The 26,283-nt window shown below is 37.8% G+C and overlaps 1 protein-coding gene across 2 annotated transcripts in view; it reads right to left on the bottom strand.

Annotated features, from left to right (window-relative positions):
- SYTL5 (synaptotagmin like 5) overlaps positions 1-26,283 on the bottom strand; it is a 130,239-nt gene that overhangs the window by 16,901 nt on the left and 87,055 nt on the right. The window contains exons 8-13 of one of the 2 annotated variants that reach the window (XM_037165598.2): positions 26,158-26,261; positions 14,171-14,263; positions 13,544-13,609; positions 10,716-10,894; positions 8,529-8,628; positions 6,771-6,932 (exon numbers count right to left, since the gene is read on the bottom strand). In XM_037165598.2, the coding sequence (XP_037021493.2) occupies positions 6,771-6,932; positions 8,529-8,628; positions 10,716-10,894; positions 13,544-13,609; positions 14,171-14,263; positions 26,158-26,261 (704 nt within the window). The remainder of the gene's footprint in view (positions 1-6,770; positions 6,933-8,528; positions 8,629-10,715; positions 10,895-13,543; positions 13,610-14,170; positions 14,264-26,157; positions 26,262-26,283) is intronic. The other variant, XM_053670634.1, reaches the window with a different exon arrangement.

Here is a 26,283-nt window from a genome sequence, read left to right as displayed (position 1 = left end):
AAACATATTTGCCAATCATACCTCAGACAAAGGTTTAATCTCCAAAATATACAAAGAACTTACACGACTCCACTCTAGGAAGAAACCGAACCCAATTAAAAAATGGGAAAAGGACTTGAACAGACACTTCTCCAAGGAGGACATACAGAAGATCCAGAGACACATGAAGAGATGCTCAATATCGTTAGCTATCAGAGAGATGCAAATTAAAACCACAATAAGATACCACTTTACACCAGTCAGGATGGCTATAATAGACAAAGCAACAAACAACAAATGTTGGAAGGGTGTGGGGAAAAGGGGACCTTAGTTCACTGTTGGTGGGATTGCAGACTGGTACAACCATTATGGAAAACAGTATGGAATTTTCTCAGAAAAATAAAAATTGACCTGCCTTTTTACCCAGCAATTTACCCAGCAATTCCACTGCTAGGATTATACCCCAAGAATCCTAAAACACCAATTTCAAAGAACCTATGCACCACAATGTTCATAGCAGCACAATTTACAATAGCCAAGAGTTGGAAGCAACCTAGGTGCCCATCAGTAAATGAATGGATCAAAAAATGGTGGTACATATACACAATGGAATTCTATGCAGCAGAGAGAAAGAAGGAGCTACTACCTTTTGCAACAACATGGATGGAACTGGAAAGCATTATGCTGAGTGAAATAGGCCAGGCATTGAAGGACAAATACCATATGATCTCACCTTTGACAGGAAGCTAAAGAATAAAACAAACAAGCAAACAGAATAAAAACAAAGACACTGAAATAGAGAACAAGTGGGCAGTGACCAGAGGGGAGAGGGAAGGGAACTTAAGGGGAAAAAGGGGGGGAGGGATTTTGAGGAACAAGTATGAAAGACACAGAGATGAGGACTGTGGGGGGGGGAATGGGGGGGAGGGGGGAGACCGGGCGGGGGTGGGGGGTGGGATGGGAGAAATAGATAAAAAAAAATGTACTTGAAAAGTAACTAAATAAAATTTAATAAAAAAATATACTGGTGACTTTATATAAATATAGTCATCAAATATTGTGTAAGTATAAAACAATAAACATGAAGTCTTGTAGCATCATGATCACATACAAAAGAAAACCAGAAGGAGTCATCTTGTACCCTGCATATATCTAGTACTTGGGGGAATTTTTGATATTCTCACAAGGAATTTCCAAGGCACCATCCTCTCCTTGTATACCATCAGCCAACTCCTGCTCAGACAAAAATTGCAGAATTCAATTCAACCAACACATTTGAAATGCCTTCTTTTAGTAGTTCTTTTAAGGCATTTTTGCCAAGTGGTGTGCGGACGCCAAGAAACAGACCTGCTTTCAATGAGTTTTCAGTCTATCCAGAACACATATAGGAAGTAGCAGCTCTATTACTCTTCCCTTATTTAAATGATTCCTCAGATTAATTAATGCTCTCCATTCCCAATAAAAAGCAGGCTCGTCTCTACAAAGGCCATGCATGTCTGCTCTCATCAGTTGAACTGCATGTTCAACAAGACTCAGCTTCTTTAGTCTCTCAAGCTCTTTATGTCAGGAAGGAATCTTTGTGGTTCTAATTGTACAATTTAATATTGTATAAACTGAAATGTACAAAAAGATAGCTGTTACTATAAAAATTAAGTTGACTGCTTTAGAAAAACAAGATTTAAAAATAAATTAGCTGTTGGATTATATTTGGGCTTGAAGCTATAAAAGACTAGAAAAAAATCACCACTGTTTAGAAAGATTTCATATTTGGCTCATTTTGAAAGTATTCTTACATTCTTGTTTCCCTGTGGAGAAATTCAAACTAGAAACTATTTCTGATGATGCATCAGGGGTAGAATTTATGCCAAGAATATATGACAGAGTTTTAATTACTGAAACCATACTTATATAAAATTAATTGTCCCTGTATTAGAAAAATTGAAAATGAATGCATATTTATTTAAGTTAAAATAAATATTTAAGAAATACATTGGGTATGTGTGTGTATGTATATGATTTATGACTTTCTTTATTAATCAATCCTGATTCTCTTGGGCTTCTACTACACAGCAAACTCAATGTCACACAAACAATGAAAGTTGCTTCAATTAAGTACAAAGAAACTACTGTGAGAAGAAAGAGAGTAATCCATATTGGGATAAAGAGGTAGCCTTTGTTTGGTTCTTAAAGAATAAGAGAGATGAAGCTAGATGAATGTGGAGTGGGAAGAAGGTTAGTTTGGTTCAAGAAAGCAGTATGAGCAAAATACAGTGGGGACTGTGTAGAAAGTGTATAAGAAATAGTAGAGCAATGGCTGGTGTAGCTCAGTGGATTGAGCACAGGCCTGCGAACCAGAGGATAGTGGTTCGATTCCCAGTCAGGGCATATTCCTGGGTTGCAGTCTGGTTCCTTGCAGGCCAGTTCCCAGCAGGGAATGCATGAAAGGCAACCATACATTGATGTTTCTCTCCCTCTCTCCTTCCCCTCTAAAGATAAATAAATAAATAAAATCTAAAAAAAGAGGGAGAAATAGAAAAAAAAAGAAGTAGTAGAAAGTGAAATGTGGTTAGAGATGTGTGTACAGGAAGGTGGTAGCAAGGAAGATGGAAACAAGGCATCTTTCTCCAGAAAACACTAAGACATGAACTTATGTTATAGTGTTTTATTAGGAGGGGTAATGGGGTATTGGGATCAGAAAGGGAAGAGAGGTTCACAAAGATGTGGTATCAGGCAAAGTTTCATGAAGTGTAACTTTTGCTCAGCCCTACAGGGCAGATATGAAAACAAGACAGATCATACTCTCACAGATCACATCAAAGGCAAGATAGTAACAGTGTTTATGTTCCTTCTACCCTCAACCCCCAGGAGACTTAAATACCAAGGTTTTTCATGCCCACAGATCAAAGCCACTCCAGTATCCTGAGGACTCCTCTCCTATAAATATTGACAGGTGTTGGCAGGTGGGAGTGAAAGTCATGGGCAGCCATGTATGCATGAAAATGGGGGTACGGGAAGAGCACCAACATCCTCCTTTGCTACAGAAGGCCAGGTCATACCAAGGGAGCACTGAGTGCCAGGGTGGGGTTTAGGATTTATTCAAACCACATTAAAAGCAGCTGGGTTTCTGAGCAGGGGTTTGACCTAATCAGATAATGCCCATGATCTTCTGTTTTTTAAGAGAGAGCCAATTTCCATCAGTGTAGAAACAGAATTCGCAGTGCATTTACAGGTCTAAGATGGGATGATAAATTATAAACAAATGTCTGCCAAAACTGCTCAATAGAGACACAACCTTTTAGGTAGGTAGGTAATAATTCCACAGGAACTTACATTTATTTTCTATCTGAAGGCAGAACAGAGAAATTTTCCTTGGAAAATCACAAGCTTTCTGTTGATTTTCAAAGGTCCTTGAACCTATAATAGCACCTTCTGGGAATGCACTAATGGCAATTTGTACTAACAAACCCTTGTTATCTGACTACCTGATACGCCTTTCAGAAGAATAATAAGTTATAACTTCTAAGCAAGTCCGTGTCATGCATGAAATTACACCATCAGACTATTTTACAGTATATTCAGCATCTTGAGTTCTATCTGGGTCTGTGTCAACCTCCTGACCGGCTTAGCACTGTAAGACTTAACTAAAACAAAGGAAAGGTAAGTGTCAAGGGAATTCCACTAACACAGAGTCAATAAGAAGGGACTATGTCTTTCCAGTATTGCCACTGTGAAAACATATTTCTATTTCCAAAAGCTTGGGGACTATTAATTTTAATAATTTTGATACTCTATTACTAAGGAAATTGGTTCCTGTAGCTGACAATTCACCTCCTCAGCTGGAAAATCTACAACAAACATCAAGTCTCTGGGGTTGCTCATATTATAGCTGCAGCTGAAGTGACTACTGCATCAAAATGACTAGGAATGAAGTGACACTTCTGATAATCAACCACCACATGGAACCCAGCTCAGCCTGAAAATGAGCCACCAGTGAAGTGGGAGGCAACATACAGAGCACATTTTTGCATGGATTTCCATCACCCTTCATTTTTAAAAGGCATGGTAGCTAAGCAAGTCCAAACCTGCATCCTTTCCTCTATATGTGTCAGAGAAAGCTTGGCAGAGAAAGATGACATGGATTAGAGACACTAACTTAATTTTGGTTTCCCCAGAAGTGAACTCTTAGGTGGGGATTCTTATATGCAAGTGACTAAAAAAGTCCTCCAAAGATAGATCAGCAAAGGGGTGGTAAAAACAGGTAGGGAAAGGGGAGGGGGCCAGGCAAGGGCCCAGACTGATACAGAGGGAAAGCTTTGGAGTATAAGTAATGCCTCAGAGTTTTTTCCACACTCAGTAAGGGAAATGAGCTTTCAGACCCTTTCCCTCACCTCACCTGTCAGGTGTTGGCTCTCTGCCCATGTGGAAAAAAGCTATGGTAGCCTGGGGACAGCCCTCAAATAAGTCTCAGGTGGAGGCTATTGGAAGCAAAACTCCCAACAGACTTGGTGAAAGGAATCTATGGTCATTAGGCAGAGAACCAACTACATCTCACAGACATTAAACACAATCAGAACTTTTCTACCTTGAGCAGGCTTATCATAAGATGATACTTTCTTATGATAATAGAAAGTGAAACCACTCAATGGCAATATGAAGGTGATTATGGGGAAAAGTTGTTGGTCCTTGAGTACAGAGGCCTGGGAGAGCTTAGATATCCCACTGCAACCATTTCCAGGAAATTGACTGGAAACACTCTAAGCTAGTTTCCAAAGAGCTCCAATATGCATTAATGTTGAATTTATGACAGAGAAATTAATTACATGTACTAAAAGGCATGTTACTCATCCTTCATCTGTGTCATGCATCATGTCTTAGACATTTTCTACTATGATTCCATGATGCTCACCCATACACACAAGGATGAAGTGATAGGAAATTAAGTCACATTATGTGTTATCCTTTATTATGAGGCTTTTCATTCAATTGCAAGAGATGTAATACTGGAATGACCAAACATTTCCCATAATTAATGTCACAAGAGTGTTATGCTATCATGGAATTATTTGTTTTTATTATTGGACTTTGTATTTCTATCACATTTATGTTAGTCATGGGCTTGCAGTTATTTTATTTTAAATATTTTATTATATTTTTGTCATTTTTATCCTCAGCTCCAGTATACCTCCTAAAGATTTTTCCATTAGTTATTTACACCACATTTGAGATCAACACTTATAAAATCACACTAGAAAATTGTATTTAGTTTCAAGTCTCAGATTCATATAAAATGAGGATAATTATAACTTAGCTCACAATGGCTGTTGTAACCACTAGATGTGAACAATCTTGCTGTTGATGATGATCAACAATTGTTGTTGTTGATGCTCAACTTTTTTTTTCCTGTCTTGCATTCACTAACCCTTAATTTAGTATTACTGTGCCTGGATTTCCTTTGGGGCAATACCACCCTTAGGACCAGGGCATGTTCTGATTGTCTTAAGCCAATCAATGTAGTTCACTTCCTTAGTCACAGTGTCAGCTCAGGATGGGCAAATAATATAATTAGGATTAGAAGAATCAGGCTCAGGATATTGGTTGTACTATTTCAAGGGGAGGAATTCTCTCTTCTCCTGGACAGTGGAGTGCAAGGATGGGAGGCTTGAAGCTGTTTTAAAGATTAAAAAAGCATACATGGAGCTAATGAGAGAGGCAAACACTGCATATAGTCTGAAAATGAAGCCAACACAGAGAAGAGAGACCAAGAGATTCCAGTGCCTTGATAAGAGTTGAGCATCTGGATTGAGCAATGCTTGGTACTTTTTGAGCAGTATGAACTGAGGTTTCTGTCAATTGCAATAAAAGGACTGCAACGTAACATAATATTACTTAGTATTTATTGAGAGCTTACATTGTGCCTGACACAATCCTGTGAGCACCACATACAATGTTGATTCAAGCTTCATAGCACCCATTTAAGCTATGACTAATTATTCTATTGGAAATGAGAATGCCAAAGTCTGGGATGTTAAGGAATTTGCCCAAGGTCAAACAGACAGTTGTGAAGCTCTGCCACGATTGAACCCAGGAAGTTTGAAGCCATTCTCTTCACCATCATGTGGTGTTTTTTGCCTCTCTATACAAAGAAAAATGTTTGGTTATATAAATTTGATCTTTCCTCCTCATTCTTAACTTATCATTGTACATGTAGAAAGACTCCTGCTGTACTGAGTGAATCCAAGGTACTGTCACTCTGGTTTATATTGTTAATTTCTAGGACCAGCCTTGAGATTGTGAATCTCCAAATTAGAAAAGTAGGAAACCAGATACATTAGCTAGCTACTGGTTACTTCCTGATGTGAGCCAAGGCAAGACCACTCCTGCTTATATATGAGTTGTAGAGAATGAGGGACAGAGAGAATGTTTGAGACTGATCTTGCTCTATGGATTTGTTTTTGCCCATGTGAAAATGCTTTCTTTCTCTTTCTAATGGGATCATATCATGTATTCATTTTGTTTATCCATAGAGACCTCCAAATGATTAATACATTTTAACGAATCATATTAAGAATATATATTATGTAGTTTGTGTTATACAGTCAGTCTCTATTGAAGAAAGATTTCCAAAAGAATACATTTACATTTATTATATTATTCCAAAATTACCTGTACTGTTCTTTCAGAGTATCCTGTGAAAATTGGAAGTCATCAGATTCTTTAGGTCAATGACATCAATTGGACTTAGAGCTTGACTCATTGCATAACTGGTTGACTAATCTGGAAGAATTTCCTACCTTGGGCTGTAGCACAAACCACTCATCACTTGGATTTTCAAAGTTCCATGAGTCAAAAGGAATCTCCACTTCCCCAAGGAAACTGTTATGTCCAAATCGATCATAATGCCAGACCGAGAGCTGCAGAGTTCTTGTTTCCAGTTGGCTATGGCTGATGGTGTACTGCAAGTGAGATTAACAACATCACATTACACACGGAAGTCTCTGCCCAATTTTAGCACAGGTTAAAAATTTACTCCCACCATTTTTCAGATCAGATGCATTAGTAATAAGCACAACCCAAACACAGAAAAACTTTAGTTTCCTTTGTTTCTGCTACAATTGAGGTAAACTCATTTTGTGTTAAACCTAGCACTGAAAGATATATCAACAAAATATTCAGGGGGGAGTCAATAAACTTCAGATATTGCATACAAAGTATTAGGGGATGAAGCTTGTCCCCCTTTCAGTTTTACTTGGTTTTTGTTTACCTAATGTTTTTTTCAACTTCTACTTTGTAAGCTTGAGGTTTAATATATCAATTCTTCAAATTCTCTGTTTTATTTTATTCATAATGAGAACTCCCAAATCCAAAAAAAATGTATTGACATTGAGATACTTCCAAACACCAAACCTCATAAAGTCTAGGCTAAGTGCAGGGATAAAAATATAAATATGAATAATATAAATATGGAGATAACATAATGAAAATATTGTTCTGGTAGCTTTTCCTTTTCCAGCAAAATGTTATCCAGGGCCATATGCCCACATGTCCTCCAACCTTCTGTTTGTTTTATGCAACTACAACCTAGAACAAGCTTTAGAATGACTGATTCCTGAACTTGAATTTGCATTTATACTTGTTCCTGAGATGATTAAATTTGGCTCTCTGCTTCCTGAGTTTGCCATGGTACTCTGTTCATCCATTCTGCATGGACTCGGCTCTGCTCTGCTATTATGACCACTGGATTCACCCCAAGCCTATACTATTTCTTCTCATTTTGATCTGTCTTCATATTGGCTCCTGCTTTCACACATGACCCCACTAACACATGCCCCCACTCACCAAATTTCTGCTATGGTGGACTTTGAATCCATCACTCTGGGCAGAAGATGCATAAATTTCCCTGTGACTGGCAATAATGTGTACATTCCAATCTCCCCAGATCTTTCATACCAAGCTAGATTGTTTCAGAGTGAGAGAAGGTATTGTTACCTGGAAGCCCATGGGGAAAAGGAATTTCTCTAGGACTGAGGCATGGGTTATATTTTATCTAGGCTACATTCTCTGATATTTATCAAACCTAACTCTGCATCTTCCTTGTTCATTAACCACAAGCCTAAATTTAGTCTGTAACCCTAATAAGAGACAGCACATATTCATGCAATATTAGCAGAACAATGGGTGTGTACAAAATGACTAGCTAAATCAGTAGCAAAAGTGACAAACTTCCTTTTATGGGAACTAGAAAAATCAGTTTTGCTAAAGGCAAAATATATTTTTGGGACAAGATGTGCCAGCTCAGATGCAATTTTTCTGGATCATCTCTACTCAAGGTACAACTTTAGTAGAAGCAGAGAAATAAACAGAGTAAGAATGATTTTCATTTTTCTTTTCCAAAAATTGTTAAGAAAGCCAAGAGTATTACATTAATTTATTCAAACTGTACTTTTCTAGAATATACTAAGCCCTTATATGCACATTTTCTGTAGTTATTTCTAAACCAATGAGGCTGTAAACAGTATCATTTGTGTTACTATGACAGACTATTTATTTACCTTTAGTGTTTCATTGAATTCTGGATTGGTGCCTGTTCTGATTTTGGTCTTGCGCTTATTGTTTCTAGACTTGTCAGGAAGGAGGTATGACTTGACATAACTAGATGATAAAAGATGAAAGTAGTTATTGGGGAACTTCTACTATGCAAGAAATAGTCAGGAAATATAGTGAATAAAAGGGGTAAAGGGAATAGGCCTATAAACGTAAGAGACAGAACAAAAAAGAATAAAGTCGCCCTGGCTGGTGTAGCTCAGTGGATTGAGCGCGGGCCTGCGAACCAGACAATCGCAGTTCCATTCCCAGTCCGGGCACATGCCTGGGTTGCAGACCAGTTCCCTGCAGGCCAGTTCCCAGCAGGGGACGCACAAAAGGCAACCATACATTGATGTTTCTCTGCCTCTCTCCTTCCCTTCCCCTCTAAAGATAAATAAATAAACAAACAAACAAATAAATAAATAAATAAATAAAAGAATAAAGTCTACATAACAGAATACCCTAAAAACAACTCTGGGATTCAAATAAGAGAGAAACAAGAAAGAATGGTGGTAAGGGAGTATGGGCTCTGGAGTCGTGCCAGCTGGGTTTGAATCACTCCCTGTTTTATTAGTTTTGGTGAATTCAAGAACTTACTTATGCTCTCTGTGTTTCAGTTTCTTCATCTGTAAAAACTGGAACATTAACAGTACCTAACTTATGGCATTGTCAGGATTAAGTCAATTGACACATACAAAGAGCTGACATATTATATACCTCAAGATGAAATATAATATATTATTATAATCATTAGAGTTGCTAAATATTATGGGGTTATATTCCTCTCTATTCAAATGTCAGGACTTCTGATGAGTGGAGTCAACGGTAATGGATGAATGAAGAAAATATTGAAAAGCGGGAAATAGAAAATAACAATTTAAGTCACAATAGCAATTCTACCCAACACCTTGACTTAAACTATGCCAGAAGCCTCCTGGAGCAGGGGCATCACGACAAACTCAGAAATGTAGAAGATGTACAAGATTCTACCAGATTCCTGAAGCACATCTATTGGGGCTTTAGATAACTAACCCTATTCCATGCTAGTTTAAATGATTATATTTGTCTCAAAGCCCTCTGATATTTAGCTGAGGAAATATAGGGTCCAGTCTATACTCAGAATTTATATTCATTTGTCTGTACTAAGATACTTCAAAACAGCTTTGCTGAGTTGTTTACTGAACCTAGGTCATCTAGTATTGTATATAGAAAAGGGGTCACATAGCTGGCCTGAGAATGCTATCCTTAGAAATGCCTGCTTACAAAGTTGGTTCTTGGCTAGCATCTGGGCACTTGGATTTTAGAAGTGTTCTCATCATTCCCAGAACAGACGTAGTTTAGTCACTGTTACTAAAATTTGTAAAAACAGTATGGCTTATGCTGAACATTTGTTTTCTTTCTGGAAGATTGGAATTTTGCTATGTGACTAGTTGAGTCTCTAAATGGGCCTCCCTAGCAGACAATATTGCACAAGTGTTGTCACAACCTGTTGCTAGAGGAATTAAGTGCATCCTGTGTGATTCCACTGGGAGAGAACACTTTTGGAAGCTGAAGCCTGGATTCTTCAAAACTTTGACACATATGTCTCTTTCCTTTGCTGATTATGATTACATGTAGAGTCCTGTGGGCCCTCCCAGTGAATCATCAAACCTGGCAGTAGTATTTTGAACCCCTCACACATTTTTATATCCAGATCCTTTCCAAAGTTCTGTAGTCCACACCTGCCCTCTCAAGCTGATCCCAGGAATCCTGCGAGCTTCAAAATTGCCCTTTTGAGTTGTTCAATTGGGCCAACAGCTTGGTAATTTTCTCAGGAGGGTTTCCCAGAATAAAAAATTAACTGATACATTCTGAGGTATGCCAGCATGTCAGCCTTCTATCTCAAAGAGCTGCCTCTGCATAAACAACAAATATGTCAGTACTAAATCATGTGGACTAATAGCTTCTTAACAATCGGGTAACCACCAACATGACCATTATACATGCACTTCAGAGACTATTTAGAAGGGTGGCATAGGAGGAAAGTGACAATCAACCTTCAGAGGAGGCTCTGAATCAAGAGGAATGCTAAGAATCTTCTGAAAAAGAAACACGCATACTGACAAAAATAATTCAGTGATTGAAATACACTGAGGAATTTGCTATGTGCTTACGCATCTGTCCTCTGTTTCTTTTCATCTCCTATAGCCAGATTTCTGCAATTCTTGACAACAATGTAGAGCCCGCCAGTTTTGTAGCAGTAGCTGATATGGAGAAGGATTTCACCGCTGACCCTCACATTGCCATAGTCTCCTGTTTCACTGTAAACACTCATCATGCTGTTAAGGCTGCTCTGGAATAAACAATATAAAAAGAAGCATTCAATATTACACTAATGATCTCTTCACAGAAACCACCTCTTTCATTCAATTATAATTCCTGTTATTTATAATCAGCAGGGAAGTCTAGAGAAAGGGAAGAAAGCAAAGATCATTTATTTTGCTTTTTTTCCCTGGTGTTGTGTAAAATGCAAGCCTGGGAAAAAACAGTAAGATCTAAGACCATTAGGAAGGAAGGAAAATTGCTGAGAGAAGCATTGCCCTTTTGCATTGGTGAATAGCTTTTGTTTAGTCAATTTTTAAATTAACACAGAGTCATTGAGGCATTTCCAATTCCATCTCCTTTGTAAATTCCTGTAGCTTTCTCCTTTTTCATTTGGAGGCTCAAGGTCAATGCATCTGTCAGGATAAATACAAGCTTATCTTATATTTGGTGCTAGCGAGAGCCACAGACTTCTCTCTAGGACACTTCCAGAGAGCATCCCATTAGTCTCTGGAAAGCCATAACTGCAGCTTTAACAAGGGCACCCCCAGTGTGGCTACTTAAGTAAGGTTAGACCACAGCTTCCTAAACCTCTGTAAAATAACAACCCACTAACTAGAACACTAAAATATAAAATAACACACCAACCAATAAATACAATGTTTAAAAAAGTTCAAATGTGCCAGAATAAATGAAGGTTCTGATGAGTCAGTGATGACAAAAGGCATATTTTCAATCAAATGTAACAAAATTAGCCTTTAGTGCCAGAAGCACGAACTCTGTATCTTAGCAACATGACTGTCACAAAAGACCACCTGAAAGGCTTTCATGCGTGACCTAATAGTCTCAAAAGTCTTGTCTATAAACCACTGGGAAGAAAGGACTATGGTAAATGCAAAGACAGCTTTGACTTTCCACTTTTTCACATATATACAGGGTGAGGCAAAAGTAGGTTTATAGTTGTTCACATGGAAAATAATCTATTACAAGAATAAATTCTGTGTTTCATATACTCACAAATTTAATTATACTTTTTCTCCATCCTGTGTGTATGTGTGTGTGTGGTGTGTGTGTATATATAAAAGAAAATTCATTACATTACTCCAATTGCTCAGAGTACATACTACTCAAAGAACAGGGTGTGAGTGATGGCTAGTATCTCTTCTAAGCTTAAGTCAAGGGCAAGAGCAAACCAAAGGTGTTATACTTATAGTCATCCTGCCATTATCCACATGGCATGGGAACTGAGGGAAGGCTGTATTTGGAAATTGTAACTTAAAGAGAGTCACTGAGTGAACTGATTTGTCTTTTCTATATCTAAAATAAAGCAATATAATTTTCATGGTAACAGCAGGCTTTTAAAACTTTAATTGTATATCAGTTACCTGGGGATCTATTAAAACAAGCACATAGATCTATTCTATCTCAGGTGAGGTCCAAGATTTTGCTTCTCTAACAAACTACAAGGTCTATAGTTTCTGAACTGTGTGTCTAGGCATCCTACAGCACCACAGCAAACCTACAGGGGCACCATACATATTTTAAAATTTCAAGGGAAACACAGCGATATCTATCAGACACCATACAAACTAGTAACAGTAGTTCATAGTATCAACATAAATGACATTTTATTCTTTTCAATGAAGTCTTATCTGTCTGAAACTGAGTTTTTGACAGTTGCTATGAGAAAAATCATGTGTTGCACAAAAATCAGGGTAGAGTAAGAAATTAAAGTGGTGCTGTACAATCATATTAGAAGATTTGACAATTCATGTAGTACCCTATAGATACACACATCCCATTAGCAAATATTAGGGGATATTTAAAAATGGAATAAATATTATTTTTCTCTCAATTTGTGTGTATTGTTTTTCAAATGGCTTCAAGTTGTTAGAATACCAGTTTTTATTAAAGTTTTAACCTAAATAATTAATAAATTGGCTAGTAAGGTATTACTTTTGGTGTAGGAGTACTATGAAAGTATCACTGATATACTAGGGGCTCCCTGAACTGACAAAGTTTTAGAGTCTCTGTTCCAGGTAATGCAGTGTTGCTGGTCCATGAACCATGCTTTGAGTTTCAAGGCCTTCAAGAGTAAGCCCTAACTTCCTCATGTTATATATGAGAATGTTCTGGCTCACAGGAATTGTTAACAGTGCCAAGACAGACAGCAAGATCTCCAGATTTTTAGTCTGAAGACTTTCCTACCATACCTCACATTACCTCCTTGTATCACTGAGTTGTAACCACATCCCTCTGTAGCCACTATTCAAAGAAGATACTCTGTAAGCAGGGGGTCCCTACAGATGGAAGAAAATTTAAGAAACCACAAATGTTTAATCTTGGGAGAAATTTAGGCAGTAGAGGTAATTTTACTACTCACCAAACTTCATGCTCTTAACTAGGCCAATGCTGTTATTTTAAAGAGGTATCTATTCTAAAGTTATCTTGTTAATAATAAATAATTTTGGACCATCGGTCTTTTGACTGATGCTCATATTCTAATGTTTGATAAATGTTCTTTTTGGGGAATCCTTAGATTTTTATATTTTTTACCTTTTAAATGAGAACCTCTGGTTAACTGAACACAAGTAAGAAAAAGATGAATGCTGGAAAAATTGTCCACCTAATCAGATTTCCCATACCATGAAATGTGTAAAGGAAAAGACTGAAAACTTACAGTGTCTGAGTCAGCATCAGGCACATTTAGGTAGGTCCACTTCCTGTCAGATCCTGCTTGAGAATTCTTTAAGGAAATCACCCAAATGTCAAATGGAAAAAGGTCATTAGAGCAACAGACAGAAATTAGAGAAGCAAAGGAAAAGACTTACAGGCACATAGATAGGTACAAGGTCATAGGGGCTCCTGAAGGCTACCTTTTAGGGAAAGCCTTGAAGACTAACGGAAAAAGGTATTTATTCTGTTGGTAGTTGGCAGCTATGGACAGTATTGGAGTAGGAGAGAAACCCGTTGAGTAAGTGTTTCAGGAGAATAACTGACAGCAGTGTGGATGACAATTGGGGAGTTGAGAGCATGGTGGCAGGGAAATGTATCAGCAGAGAATTGAGATAATTATGGATTGAAGAGATTTTAAAACCTGAATGGGGACCAAGGAAGGAGAGGGAAACAGTCAGGAGTATTAGAAAAAGTCCGCACAAAATTAGACCAAAAAGTACTCTGTGGGCAAAGGGCAAACAGGTGACTGTCACCATCATACATTATCCCCCACTCATATTCCCTTTGGAGATGCATGGAAAATCAACAAGAGAAAGAAGAAACTTCCAGTGCATACTAGAAAACTGCTTACTGGTGACAGGCCACTTGCTAGGCTGTGGGTATTTGCAGAAAACCTGGAGGACACTAAGTCATCAATGCCTTCTTCAGTCTCTTCCAAGGAGTCCTAAGGAAGGAGGAAAATATCAGTGATTTGATTTACTGCTTCTCTAGAAAGTATTTTCACTTCCAAAACCACTTTTTAAAAATATCTGAAAAATCATATACAAATATCTAGAAATAGCCCTAGTCCCAGGTTTTTCTCTTGTGCTCTCCATTCAACCTGAATTATGTCATCAGAGGAGTGGGATGTCCTTTCCAGTGGAAGCTTTATGGAAAGAAAATGAAGTTTAGAATCATATAGATCTGGGTGTTCAAGCCCTACCTCCCTGATCTCTAAGGTGAGATGAAACTCATTTGGGCAATGAACTTAAGTTATTTTTTTAATTAAAAAAAGTTGGATCTGTGCATATATGCATCTGGGTATATCTATACCATTAAGATGGGAAACTAGATCTCAAAAGTCTTCTCAGTAGGACACACTATTTTATACACTAAAATTTTGTCCAAAATTCCATATTCTTCTTTTATTCTCTCACCTTTCTTCTTCCTCATAAAATTCCTTTTTAAATTCTAGTTATCTAAGCAATACATTTTATAGTAAAAAATCAAGCAGTATAGATAAGTTAAACTTAGAACTCTCACGACATATTAATGACCAAATTTCAAGATTTTTAGAGTATGGGATATATCTGTATATATCCCATACATACATACACACATATAAATTTGTTTTATTTATTTTTTAATTATTGTTCAAGTACAATTTTCTGTCTTTTACTCCCATCCCAGCCCACCCCTAGAGTGCTCCCCACCACTCTCCCATTTCTACCCCACCTTAGTTTTTGCCCATGTGTCCTTTATATTTGTTCCTCTAAATCCTTCCCCTTTTCCCCTGAAATTCCCTCCCCTCTTCCCTCTGGTACCCATCAGCCTGTTCTGTATTTCAGTGTCTTTGGTCATATTTTGCTTGCTTGTTTGTTTTGTTATTTGGGTTCCTGTTAAAGGTGAGATCATATGGTATTTGTCTTTCACCTCCTGGCTTATTTCACTCAGCATAATGCTTTCCTGTTCTATCCATGCTGTTTGTTGTGAAGGGTAGGAGCTCATTCTTTCTCTCTGCTGCATAGAATTCCATTGTGTGGATGTACCATAGTTTTTGGATCCATTCATTTACTGATGGGCACCTAGGTTGCTTCTAGCACTTGGCTATTGTAAAGTGTGCTGCTACGAACATTGGGGTGCATAGGTTCTTTTGGATTGGTGTTTCATGGTTCTTAGGATATAATCCTAGCAGTGGAATTGCTGGGTCAAAAGGCAGATCCATTTTTAGTTTTCTGAGGAAATTCCATACTGTTTTCCACATTGGTTATACCAGTCTACAATCCCACTAACAATGGATTAGGGTCTCCTCTTCTCCACAACCTCTCCAACACTTGTTTGTTGCTTTGTTTATGATGGTCATTATGACCAGTGTAAAGTGGTATCTCTTTGTGGTTTTAATTTGCATGTCTCTGATAGCTAGTGACATTGAGCATCTTTTCACACACATATAAATTTGTATCATGCATACTGTTGTTTTTCTTATGTACACCTTTGTCTTTTCCTTCTTCTCTTTCCTTCCTCTTACCCTGGATTAAACTAATATTGTGTATCCTGCCATGCATATTACATCTCTTTCTCCTTGTTCATATGAAAATCATATAAAATTGTCTACAAAAAACCTGAGTAGTTGTATATAACCTTTACTTTAACCATACTTTTATAAATTAAAATTTTATATATGTAATTATAAGCTGTTGTTTTTAAAAACTATTTCATTAAAAATATGACAAATAGAAAAGTACAAAAATCATAAATAACAGATTTATGCCTTAATAAGTCATTAAAGAGGGAGAAGATGGCAGAAGAGTGAATGGAAGTCACACTGACCTCCTCCTAGGGCCAATCTGGAATTACAACTCAATTGTGGAGAAACCACCCAGAACAAACCACTGAGTGATAGTGAGAGATAGCCGTATAAGTTTGTACAGACAGAAGAACCAGCTTCAGAACAGCCTATCTGGTAAGCTGAGCGCCCACAGGAAGCAGTACCAGAAGGATAATTAAGTAGCCAGTTGGATCCCCCCGAGAAGAGTGGGGTCTAAACCCTAAGCTACAATTTCCCAGTCTAGAGCACCAGAGCTCCAAAAGAGCTCTGTACACAGATAACAGCCAGCAGCAAAAAGCAGCAGGGATGCAGAGACAGATGGCTGGAGACACAAGAGCTGCTTAAAGGGCCAACACACAAATTTTCATTTCTAGCCACTTACCCTAGGCTCTGGCAAAGGTGGGGGCAGAGCAGGCTGGTGACACCTAAGGAGAAACTAAGAACTGAGGCTTTGGGGAGAGAACTGAGAGAGTAGATGCTGGGTTTCTGGTGCTGAGTCATCACCCCTACAGCAGCAGCCATCCTACTCTGGCAGACAGTGCTTAAACCTGACTACTGAGTGCAGAGTGACTAGATTAACAACTGAAAGAGACAGCCAGAGACAGAAGATCCCTGGAAGTATCAAACAGGCTGCCTAAGGTCAGATGGGGTCAACATCTGACAAAACCAGAGGCAGATCCAGACAGAAAAAAAACGGTGGTAAATACAAGAAGCTACAGACACAAAATCCACTGACGTCTTCTCCACGATTTGCAATATTTTCTTTCCTGCATGGCTTTTTAACATTCATTTCTTGTCCAGCAAGTTTGTATGTATTAAGTCACTAAATTTCATACTATAGTGTATTTTGATTCACATATTTTGCTCCTTCCTCCTCTTAGCCCATTTTGCCTTCCACTTTCCTCACATTATTTTCATTTCAAATTTTGTTTTCTCTCATGCTACTACTTGTTTCCATTCTGCACTCCTACTATTTCTCCCCTGTCCAGACACACAAAACCAATTTTATTGTCAAGGGTCATCTCACATCATTTTCCCTTGCTCTTAAAATACATGCATTTTCTCTCCACCTTTATCAATCTGCTAGTTGGTTGTGTGTAGGGTAGTTGTTGTTACGTTGTTTTTTCAATTTTATCTTTAGAGTTTCACTAATTCTGTATTTCAAATATCAAATTTTACAGGTCCCCTCTCCTACTCTTTTTTTTCATCTCAAATTTTAATTTTGCCATCTTAGCATGTTTTTTTCTTTTTGTCTTTCTACTATGTATCTTTTATCCTGCCCTTTTCTTTTTTCCTTTCTTTTTCTTTTTCCTTACATCCCAAATTTTAATTATTCCTCTCTTAGCCTGTTCTTTTTGTTCCTCACTCTTAATATTCCTTCTCCCTTTATTATTTCAAAGTCACTTCCCATTCCTCTAAACAGCTCTTAGACTTTTCTTTGTACCCCCCTCTTATTCCCATACCACCTACATTATTTTTAGCTTGGTTGTTGATAGTACTGTGGTGGATATTTCTCTCCAATTTGGCTTCTATATTTGTATTAATTATTTACTATTTTTCCTTCTTTTTACTTTCTCTCTTACTTTATTTTATTTTATATTATTTTAATTTCTGTTTCCAACTAGTGCTATATGCTTCACTTCTCACACTCCATTTCACATTCTTCATTCCCTTTTTTATTCATAATGTAAATTGTACATTCTCTGTTGCCATTGCTCCAACTCCCAAATCTTATTAGTGCTCCTCCCTATATACTCTCAAAATCATTTTTGTTTCAGTAGGTAACCTTATACCTGCTCTCCTTTCTTTTTTTCCCATTACCCAACTGCTTTTTAAATATATATATTTTATTAATTACGCCATTACAGTTGTTCTATTCCCCCCTTCATTCCCCTCCACCCTGCACACCCTTCCCCCACCATTTCCCCCACTTTAGTTTATGACCAAGTGTCTTGAGTTCTTTAGATTCTATATTTCCCATACTATTCTTGCCCTCCCCCTATTTTCTACCTACCATCTATGCTACTTATTTTCTGTACCTTCTCCCCCTTCTCCTTCTCCCACTCCCCTGTTGCTAACCCTCCATGTGATCTTCATTTCTATGATTCTGCTCCTGATCTACCTGTCCTCTTAGTTTGCTTTCTTATAACAGTTTTAATCTCTTTATGCTCTTTTTAATACTGGTTCATTTGCTGTTTATAGTAGTATTGTGGGGGGGTGTTATTTTTGCAGGTGTGGGTTTGTTTCCTGGGGTTTGTGGTTTTGTTCTGGCAGCACCTGCACAAGAGCACACAAGACATTGTGGATGGAGTAACCCTCAGGTGGAGGGAAGGACCCACCAAAGAAAGACCCAACAACAATCAAAATCCAATTACATACAGAGAATTAGTATAGATGGCATAAACAGCATCATCCCATGGCCGTCAAGTTTAGGTGATCAAGGAGACTGCACCAGTGAATCTCGGAGGCCTCCTACCATGGAAGTGGACACCAGAAAGTCAGGAAGTCAAAGAAGATGAATTTAAGAAGCAGAAGCATACAAGAAGGGTCTCACAAAAAAATGGAAAAACAAATACACAACCTCCAATCAAAAGGAGAGGAGAAATCCTCAGAAAGAATGCTAAATGAAATAGAGGCAAGTCAACTATCTGATACTGAGTTTAAAGAAATGGTTATCAGGAAGCTCAATGAGCTCACAGAGAATTACCAAAAACTACCGGGGAACTACAATGAACTCACTGCAAACTATATCAACATGAAAAAGAACATAGAAACAATCAATAAGGGCCAAGAGGAAATGAAGAATACAGTTTATGAATTGAACAACCCAGTAGAAGTAATCAAAAGCAGACTACATGAAGCGGAGGACAGAATCAGTGAGGTGAAGGGAAAGGCACGAAAAAAAGTCCCAAAAAGAGAAAAAGAAAAAACACTCAAAAAGAATTAAGAAGGTAAAAGGAAATGAAGGACAACATGAAACATGATATCCACATAATAGAAATACCAGAAGGTGAAGAGGAGCAAGGAATAGAAAGCCTGTTTGTAAAAGTAATGATGGAAAACTTCCCTAATTTGATGAGAGAAAGAGCCACACAAGTCCAGGAAACAGAGAAGGTCCCAATCAAGAGGAACCCAAAGAGGCCCATTTCAAGACACATCATAGTTAAAATGGCAAATTTCCAAGGCAAAGAGAGAATCTTAAAGGTAGAAAGGGAGAAAGAGGAAGTAACGTACAAAGGAGCCCCTATAAAGCTAGCAGCTGACTTCTCAACAGAAGCATTACAAGCTAGAAGGGAATAGCAAGAAATATCCCAAGTGATGAAAAGCAAAGACCTGCAACTAAGACTACTCTATTTAGCAAGAGGTTCTCAATGAAAATGGAAAGCAATATAAAGAGCTTCCAAGACAAAAGAAGGCTGAAAGAACACAACTCCACCAAACCGTCATTGCAAGATATGCTAAAGGAACTGCTTTAAGAAGAGGAAGAAAAACAGTGACAGAGAGAGCAACACAGATACAAAGGGAGTAAAATGGCAATGAATAAGTACCTATCAATAATAACCTTAAATGTAAATGGATTAATTGCTCTAATCAAAAGACAGGGTCACTGAATGGTTAAGAAAACATGACCCATACATATGCTGCCTACAAGAGACTCACCTCAGAACAAAAGACCTACACAGAATGAAAGTGAAGGGTTGGAAAATAATATGCCAAGCAAATGGACAGGAAAAAAAGCTGGGGTAGCAATACTCATATCAGACAAAATAGACTTCAAAAAAAAAAAGGGTGCATAAAAAGAGACCCAAAAGGACACTTCATAATATTCAAAGGAAGAATCCATCAAGAAGACATAAACACTATAAAGATATATGTATCTAACATTGGAGCACCCAAATATATGAGGAAAATCTTGGAAGACTTCTGGAAAGATATAGACAGTAACACAATTATAGTAAGAAAATTTAAGACCTTACTATCAACAATGGACAGATCTTCCTATCAAAATGTCAACAAGGATATTGCGGCATTGAACGATGTCCTAGATTAAATGGACTTAACTGAGATATACAGAAACTTTCACCCCAAAGAAGCAAAATACACATTATTTTCAAATGGACATGGAAAATTTAAAAAAATAGACCATATGATAGGGCAGAAAACAAGCCCCAACAAATTCAAAAATTTGAAATAATATCTAGCATCTTTTCATACAACAAGGGCTTGGAATGACAAACCCCAAGGAAAAAATTCAAAAATATTCAAAGTCATGGGGAATGAATAGCATGCCATTAAACAACGAATGGGTCAAGAATGAAATTAAGGAAGAAATTAAAAAATTTCTGGAAAAAAATGAAAATGAACTCACAACAACCCAAAACTTATGGGACAGAGCAAATGCAGTCTTGAGAGGGAAGTTTATACTAATACAGGTCTACCTAAAAAAAATAGAAACATTTCAAATAAACAACCTAACCCTACATCTACAAGAATTGGAGGAACAACAACAAAGAAAGCACAGAACAAGTGGAAGGAAGGAAATAACCAATACTAAAGCAGAATTAAATGTCATAGAGACTAAAAGAATAATTCAAGGCATCAATAAATCCAGGAGCTAGTACTGTGAAAAGATAAACAAAATCCACAAGCCTTTAAGTAGGCTCATCAAGAAAGAAAGTGAGAGGACCCAAATAAATAAATTCAGAAATGAAAAAGGAGAAATTACAACTGATGCCACAGAAATACAACAGATTTTAAGAAATTACTGTGAAGAACAATATGCCAAGAAATTTGAAAACCTAGGTGAAATGGACAAATTTCTAGAAAAATATAATCTTCTAAAACTAAATGAAGGAGAAACACAAAGCTTGAATAGGCCAGTAACAGCTGATGATATTGAAGCAGTAATAAAAAAAACTCCTGGCACACAAAAGCCCTAGACCAGATGGTTACACAGGAGAATTTTACAAAACTTTTAAGGCAGAGCTATGCCCTATTCTTCTTGGGCTATTCCAAAAAAAAAAAAAATCCAAGAAGAGAGAAGTCTCCCAAACTCTTTTCATGAAGCCAGCATAATCCTAATCCCAAAACCAGATAAAGACAAAATCAAGAAAGAAAACTACAGTCCAATATTGCTGATGGACATAGATGCTAAAATCCTTAACAAAGTACTGGCAAACCACATCAAACAATACATAAAAAAGATTATACACCATGATCAAGTGGGATTTTCCCAGGGATGCAAGGATGGTACAATATTCACAAATTAATAAATGTGATACATCACATAAACAAAAGGAAAGATAAAAACCACATGATCCTATCAATAGAGAAGAAAACATTTGATAAGGTACAGCACCTATTTATGATAAAAACACTCAGCAAGGTGGGAGTAGAGAGCATACCTCAACGTGATAAAGACCATGTATGAAAAACCTAGAGCCAACAACATATGCAATGAAAAAAAACTAAAAGTTTTCCCAGTAAGATCAGGAATAAGACATGGATGTCCACTTTTGTGACTACTTTTCAACATAGTATTGGAAGTCCTAGCCACAGAAATCAGACAAGAAAAAAATAGGGACTTCTGCCAAGATGGAGGCATAGGTGGATGTGCCATGCCTTCTCACACAACCAAGATTAGAGAAAACTAAATATTAGCAACAGAAAACACAGCCAGAACACAGAAAATTGAACTTTTCGGAAGTCCGTTAACAACAAATTCTTCAGCCTGACCGGTAAGGGGCGAAACCAGCGGCTGGCGGAGCAGGGTTGCACAGGAGGACTCGGCCAGACACACTCAGGCCGGCGGAATCCAGGCGCAGGGTCAGACCTAGTGAGCGACCCAGCGAGCAACCAGGCCAGCGACTGCGGGGGAGACAGCCGGGCCCGTGGCTGCGTGTTGACTGAGGTCGCGCATTTGTGCGAGGGTGGACAGGCAAGGGAGTGGGCGGTTGGACCAGGCCGGCAGGTCCCCACAGCAAGCGGCAGTGGAGGGCACCGCCATTTCCCTGCTCTGACCCCACCTCCACATACAGCATCATAACCCAGCGACTCTGAGCGGCCCGGCCCAGGTGAACCACCTAAGGCACTGCTCCTCCGCACCCAGCTGTGAGAAGCGGCAGAGGGGGTCGCCATTTCCCCGCTTGGGCCACGCCCCCACATACAGCGTCACAACCCAGTGACCTGGGAATCCAAGGCGCCGCTTCTTAAAGGGCCCGAACAGACCAAGAATGGCGCAGGAGGATCTCAGAGCCCCAGAGCCAATAAATCTAAGCAATGAAGAAATAGCAAAACTCACAGACGCACAGTTTAAAACATTGGTGATCAGGATCCTCACAGAACTGGTTGATTATACTGACAAATTAGACAAACATATGAAAGCGAAACTAATTGAAATGAATGGAATTGCACAGGACACCAATAGCAATGAAAAGGAAACTGGGACTCAAATCAATGGAGTGGACCAGAAGAAAGCAAATAATGGCCAAACAGAAAAGAGTCAAGAAGCAAGAATTCAAAGAAATGAGGAGAGTCTTAGGAACCTCCAGGACATCTTTAAACGCTCCAACATCTGAATTATAGGAGTACCAGAAGGGGGAAAGGAACAGCCGCCAGTGGAAAACTTATTTGAACAAATAATAAAGGAGAATTTCCCCAATCTGGCAAAGGAAATAGACCTCCAGGAAATCCAGGAAGCTCAGAGAGTCCCAAAGAAGTTGGACCCAAGAAGGAACACACCAAGGCACATCGTAATTACATTAGCCAAGATTAAAATGAAGGAGAGAATCCTAGAAGCAGCAAGAGCTAAGGGGACAGTCACCTACAAAGGAGTTCCCATCAGACTGTCAGCGGATTTCTCAAAAGAGACCTTACAGGCAAGAAGGGGCTGGAAAGAGGTATTCCAAGTCATGAAATCTAAAGACCTACAACCAAGATTGCTCTATCCAGCAAAACTTTCATTTAGAATGGAAGGACAGATAAGGTGCTTCTCAGATAAGATCAAATTCAAGGAGTTCATCATCACCAAGCCCTTATTATATGAAATGTTAAAGGGACTTATCTAAGAAAAAGAAGTTAAAGAAACATGAACAGTGAAAGGACAACAAACTCACAGTTATTAACAACCACACCTAAAACAAAAGCAAACTAAAAGGACAGCTAGATCAGGAGTGGAGACATAGAAATGAAGATCTCAAGGAGGGTTAGCAACAGGGGAGTGGGAGGAGGAGAAGGGGGAGAAGGTACAGAAAATAAGTAGCATAGACAGTAGATAGAAAATAGATGGGGGGGCAAGAATAGCATGGGAAATATAGAATCTAAAGGTCTTGAGACACATGGTTATAAACTAAAGGGGGGTGATGGTGGGGATGGGGGGTAGGGTGGAGGGGAATAAAGGGGGAATAGAACAACTGTAACAGCATAATCAAAAAAAAATTTAAAAACAAAAAAAAAGAAAAAAATAAAATGCATCCACATTGGAAAAGAGGAAGTAATACTGACATCGTTTGCAGATGACATAATAATGTACATAGAAAAGCTTATAGAATTCACTGAAAAACTACTACCTAATAAATTTGGCAAAACAGCAGGATACAAAGTCAATATTCAGAAATAGAAGGCATTTTTGACAGCAACAATAAAATATCAGAAACAGAAATCAGGAAAAAAATCCCATGTGCTATAGCAACAAGAAAAATAAAGTACTTAGAAATAAATCTAACCACGGAGGTAAAAGACCTGTACTCACAAAACTACACAACACTGAAGAAAGAAATTAAGGAAGACACAAATACATGGAAGCATATACCATGTTAATGGTTTGGAAGAATTAACATCATCAAAATGTCCATTGTGATGGTATTAGCATTTGTAGATTTAACACAATCCCTATTAAAATAACAATGACATATTTCACAGATATAGAACAAATATTTCAAAAATTATATGGAATCATAAACAACCCTGAACCACTGCATCAATTTTGAGAAAGAAGAACAAAGTAGAAGGAATCACTACACCTGATATCAAACTATATTACAAGGCTATGGTAATCAAAACAGTCTGGCACAGGCATAAGAACAGACAGATAGATTAATGGAACAGAATAGAGGGGCCAGAAATAAACCCAAGTCTCTATGGTCAATTAATATTTGACAAAGGGGGAAGAAGCATAAAATGGAGAAAAAATAGCCCATTCAGCAAATGGCTTTGGGAGATATGGACAGCTACATGGCAAAAAAATAAAACTCAACCACCAACTTGCACCATATACAAAAGTAAACTCAAGATGGAAAAAAGACTTAAATATAAGTCATGACACCATAAAAGTCCTAGAGGAGAACATAGGCAGGAAAATCTCAGATATTCCACACAGCAATATTTTCACAGATACATGCCCTAGAGCAGGGAACATAAAGGAAAGAATAAACAAATGGCACCTCATCAAAATAAAAAGCTTTTGCATGGCTAAAGAAAACATCAAAAAATCAAAAGGGAACGAACCATATGGGAAAATATATTTGCCAATGATATCTCAGACAAAAGTTCAATCTGCAAAACATATAAAGAACTCAATCAACTCCACTCCAGGAAGACAAACAATTCAATTAAACAATGGGCAAAGGACCTGAACAGATACTTCTCCAAGAAGGACATACAGAGGGCCTGGAGACATATGAAAGGATGCTCAGCATCACTAGCCATCAGAGAGATGCAAATTAAAACCACAATGAGATACCACTTAACACTGTCAGAATGGCCATCATAACCAAATCAACAAACAATAAATGCTGGCGAGGTTGTGGTGAAAGGGAACCCTACTCTATTGTTGGTGGGAATGCAGATTGGTGCAGCTACTGTGGAAAATAGTATGGTGTGGAATGGGGGGGTTGGCTGGGGTGGGAGTAAAAGACAGATAAGTGTACTTGAACAATTACACACACACACACACACACGTATATATATATATATATAGTATATATATATAGTATATATATATATATATATATATATATAGTAAAATGAAGTTTCAGAATAAAAAATAAATAAAAACCAACCTAAAAATAGAACTGCCTTTTGGCTTGGCAGTTCCACCACTGGGAGTATACCCTAAGAATCATGAAACACTGTCAAAAGAACCTATACACCCCAATGTCAGAGCAGCATAGTTTGGTTCTCAGGCCAGCACTCAATCCACTGAGCCACAGCAGCCAGGGCCAGAGTTTTCTAAGATCAAAAAAAAATTCAATAATACTGGAATTAGCTGTTCTCTAAAGGTTGAATACGAGTAACTTGGAAATCATTTGATCTAATTACCCCTCATCCCTTTTGGTAGTTGGTTTTAAAATACTTCTCCTATATTTTATACTATTATAAATAGCATCGAATTTTAGACCTCTAAGTTTTCTGGCTTGCTTTGGAAAAATTATATTAATATCATTTAATATATCTTTCTTCCAAGGAATCCAAATGGAATTATAGCAATTATAGAACTCAGAATATTAGAATATTAGAAATGTAAGGAACCTTACCAATAATTTAATTCAACCTTTTCATTTTACAAACGAGTTTACTTATACATTAATTCTCTAATAATTTAGTATCAATTAAGAAGGTAGTTTATTTAGGGTAACTTGAGATGTAGGAACATTCATATAAAATACATAGGCAGATTAAATATAGTAATATTTCATTTAGGAAATGTTTATATTTCTCATTTCCCAGGTTTAGATTAGGTAATATGCTTTCAGGCAGAATTTGATATCCCCAGTGGGTGTTTTCTTGGGGGATAATCTTTACAGAAAAACCTGATTATCTCTTACCTTTTCTAAATCATTCTAAATCATTTCTAAAACAACTAAACAATCATTACTTGTTTTTATATGTTGGTTGTGAAGACTAGTAGGAAGAGATCATCATATGACCTCACGTTACTCTAACTTATTGTCACATAAAAGTGGTCAGGTTTGGAACAAGATTGTGCCTTTTCCTCATGATCATTAGACTCTCTTCTACATCCAACTTACCACATCTTTGTCTAAAGCCCCAGGGACAGACTTGCTTCTTAAATTTACAGTATCCTCTAAGTCTTCTGTAAATGACCCACTCAAATCTAACTCGGATTGACTTCGGTCTGGAGAAAGGAAGAGAAAAGG

Source organism: Artibeus jamaicensis, unplaced genomic scaffold (assembly GCF_021234435.1).
Source record: "Artibeus jamaicensis isolate MK-2021 breed Jamaican fruit bat unplaced genomic scaffold, CSHL_Jam_final contig_60, whole genome shotgun sequence".
Lineage (NCBI taxonomy): Eukaryota > Metazoa > Chordata > Mammalia > Chiroptera > Phyllostomidae > Artibeus > Artibeus jamaicensis.
This window is presented reverse-complemented; position numbering and strand designations above follow the sequence as displayed.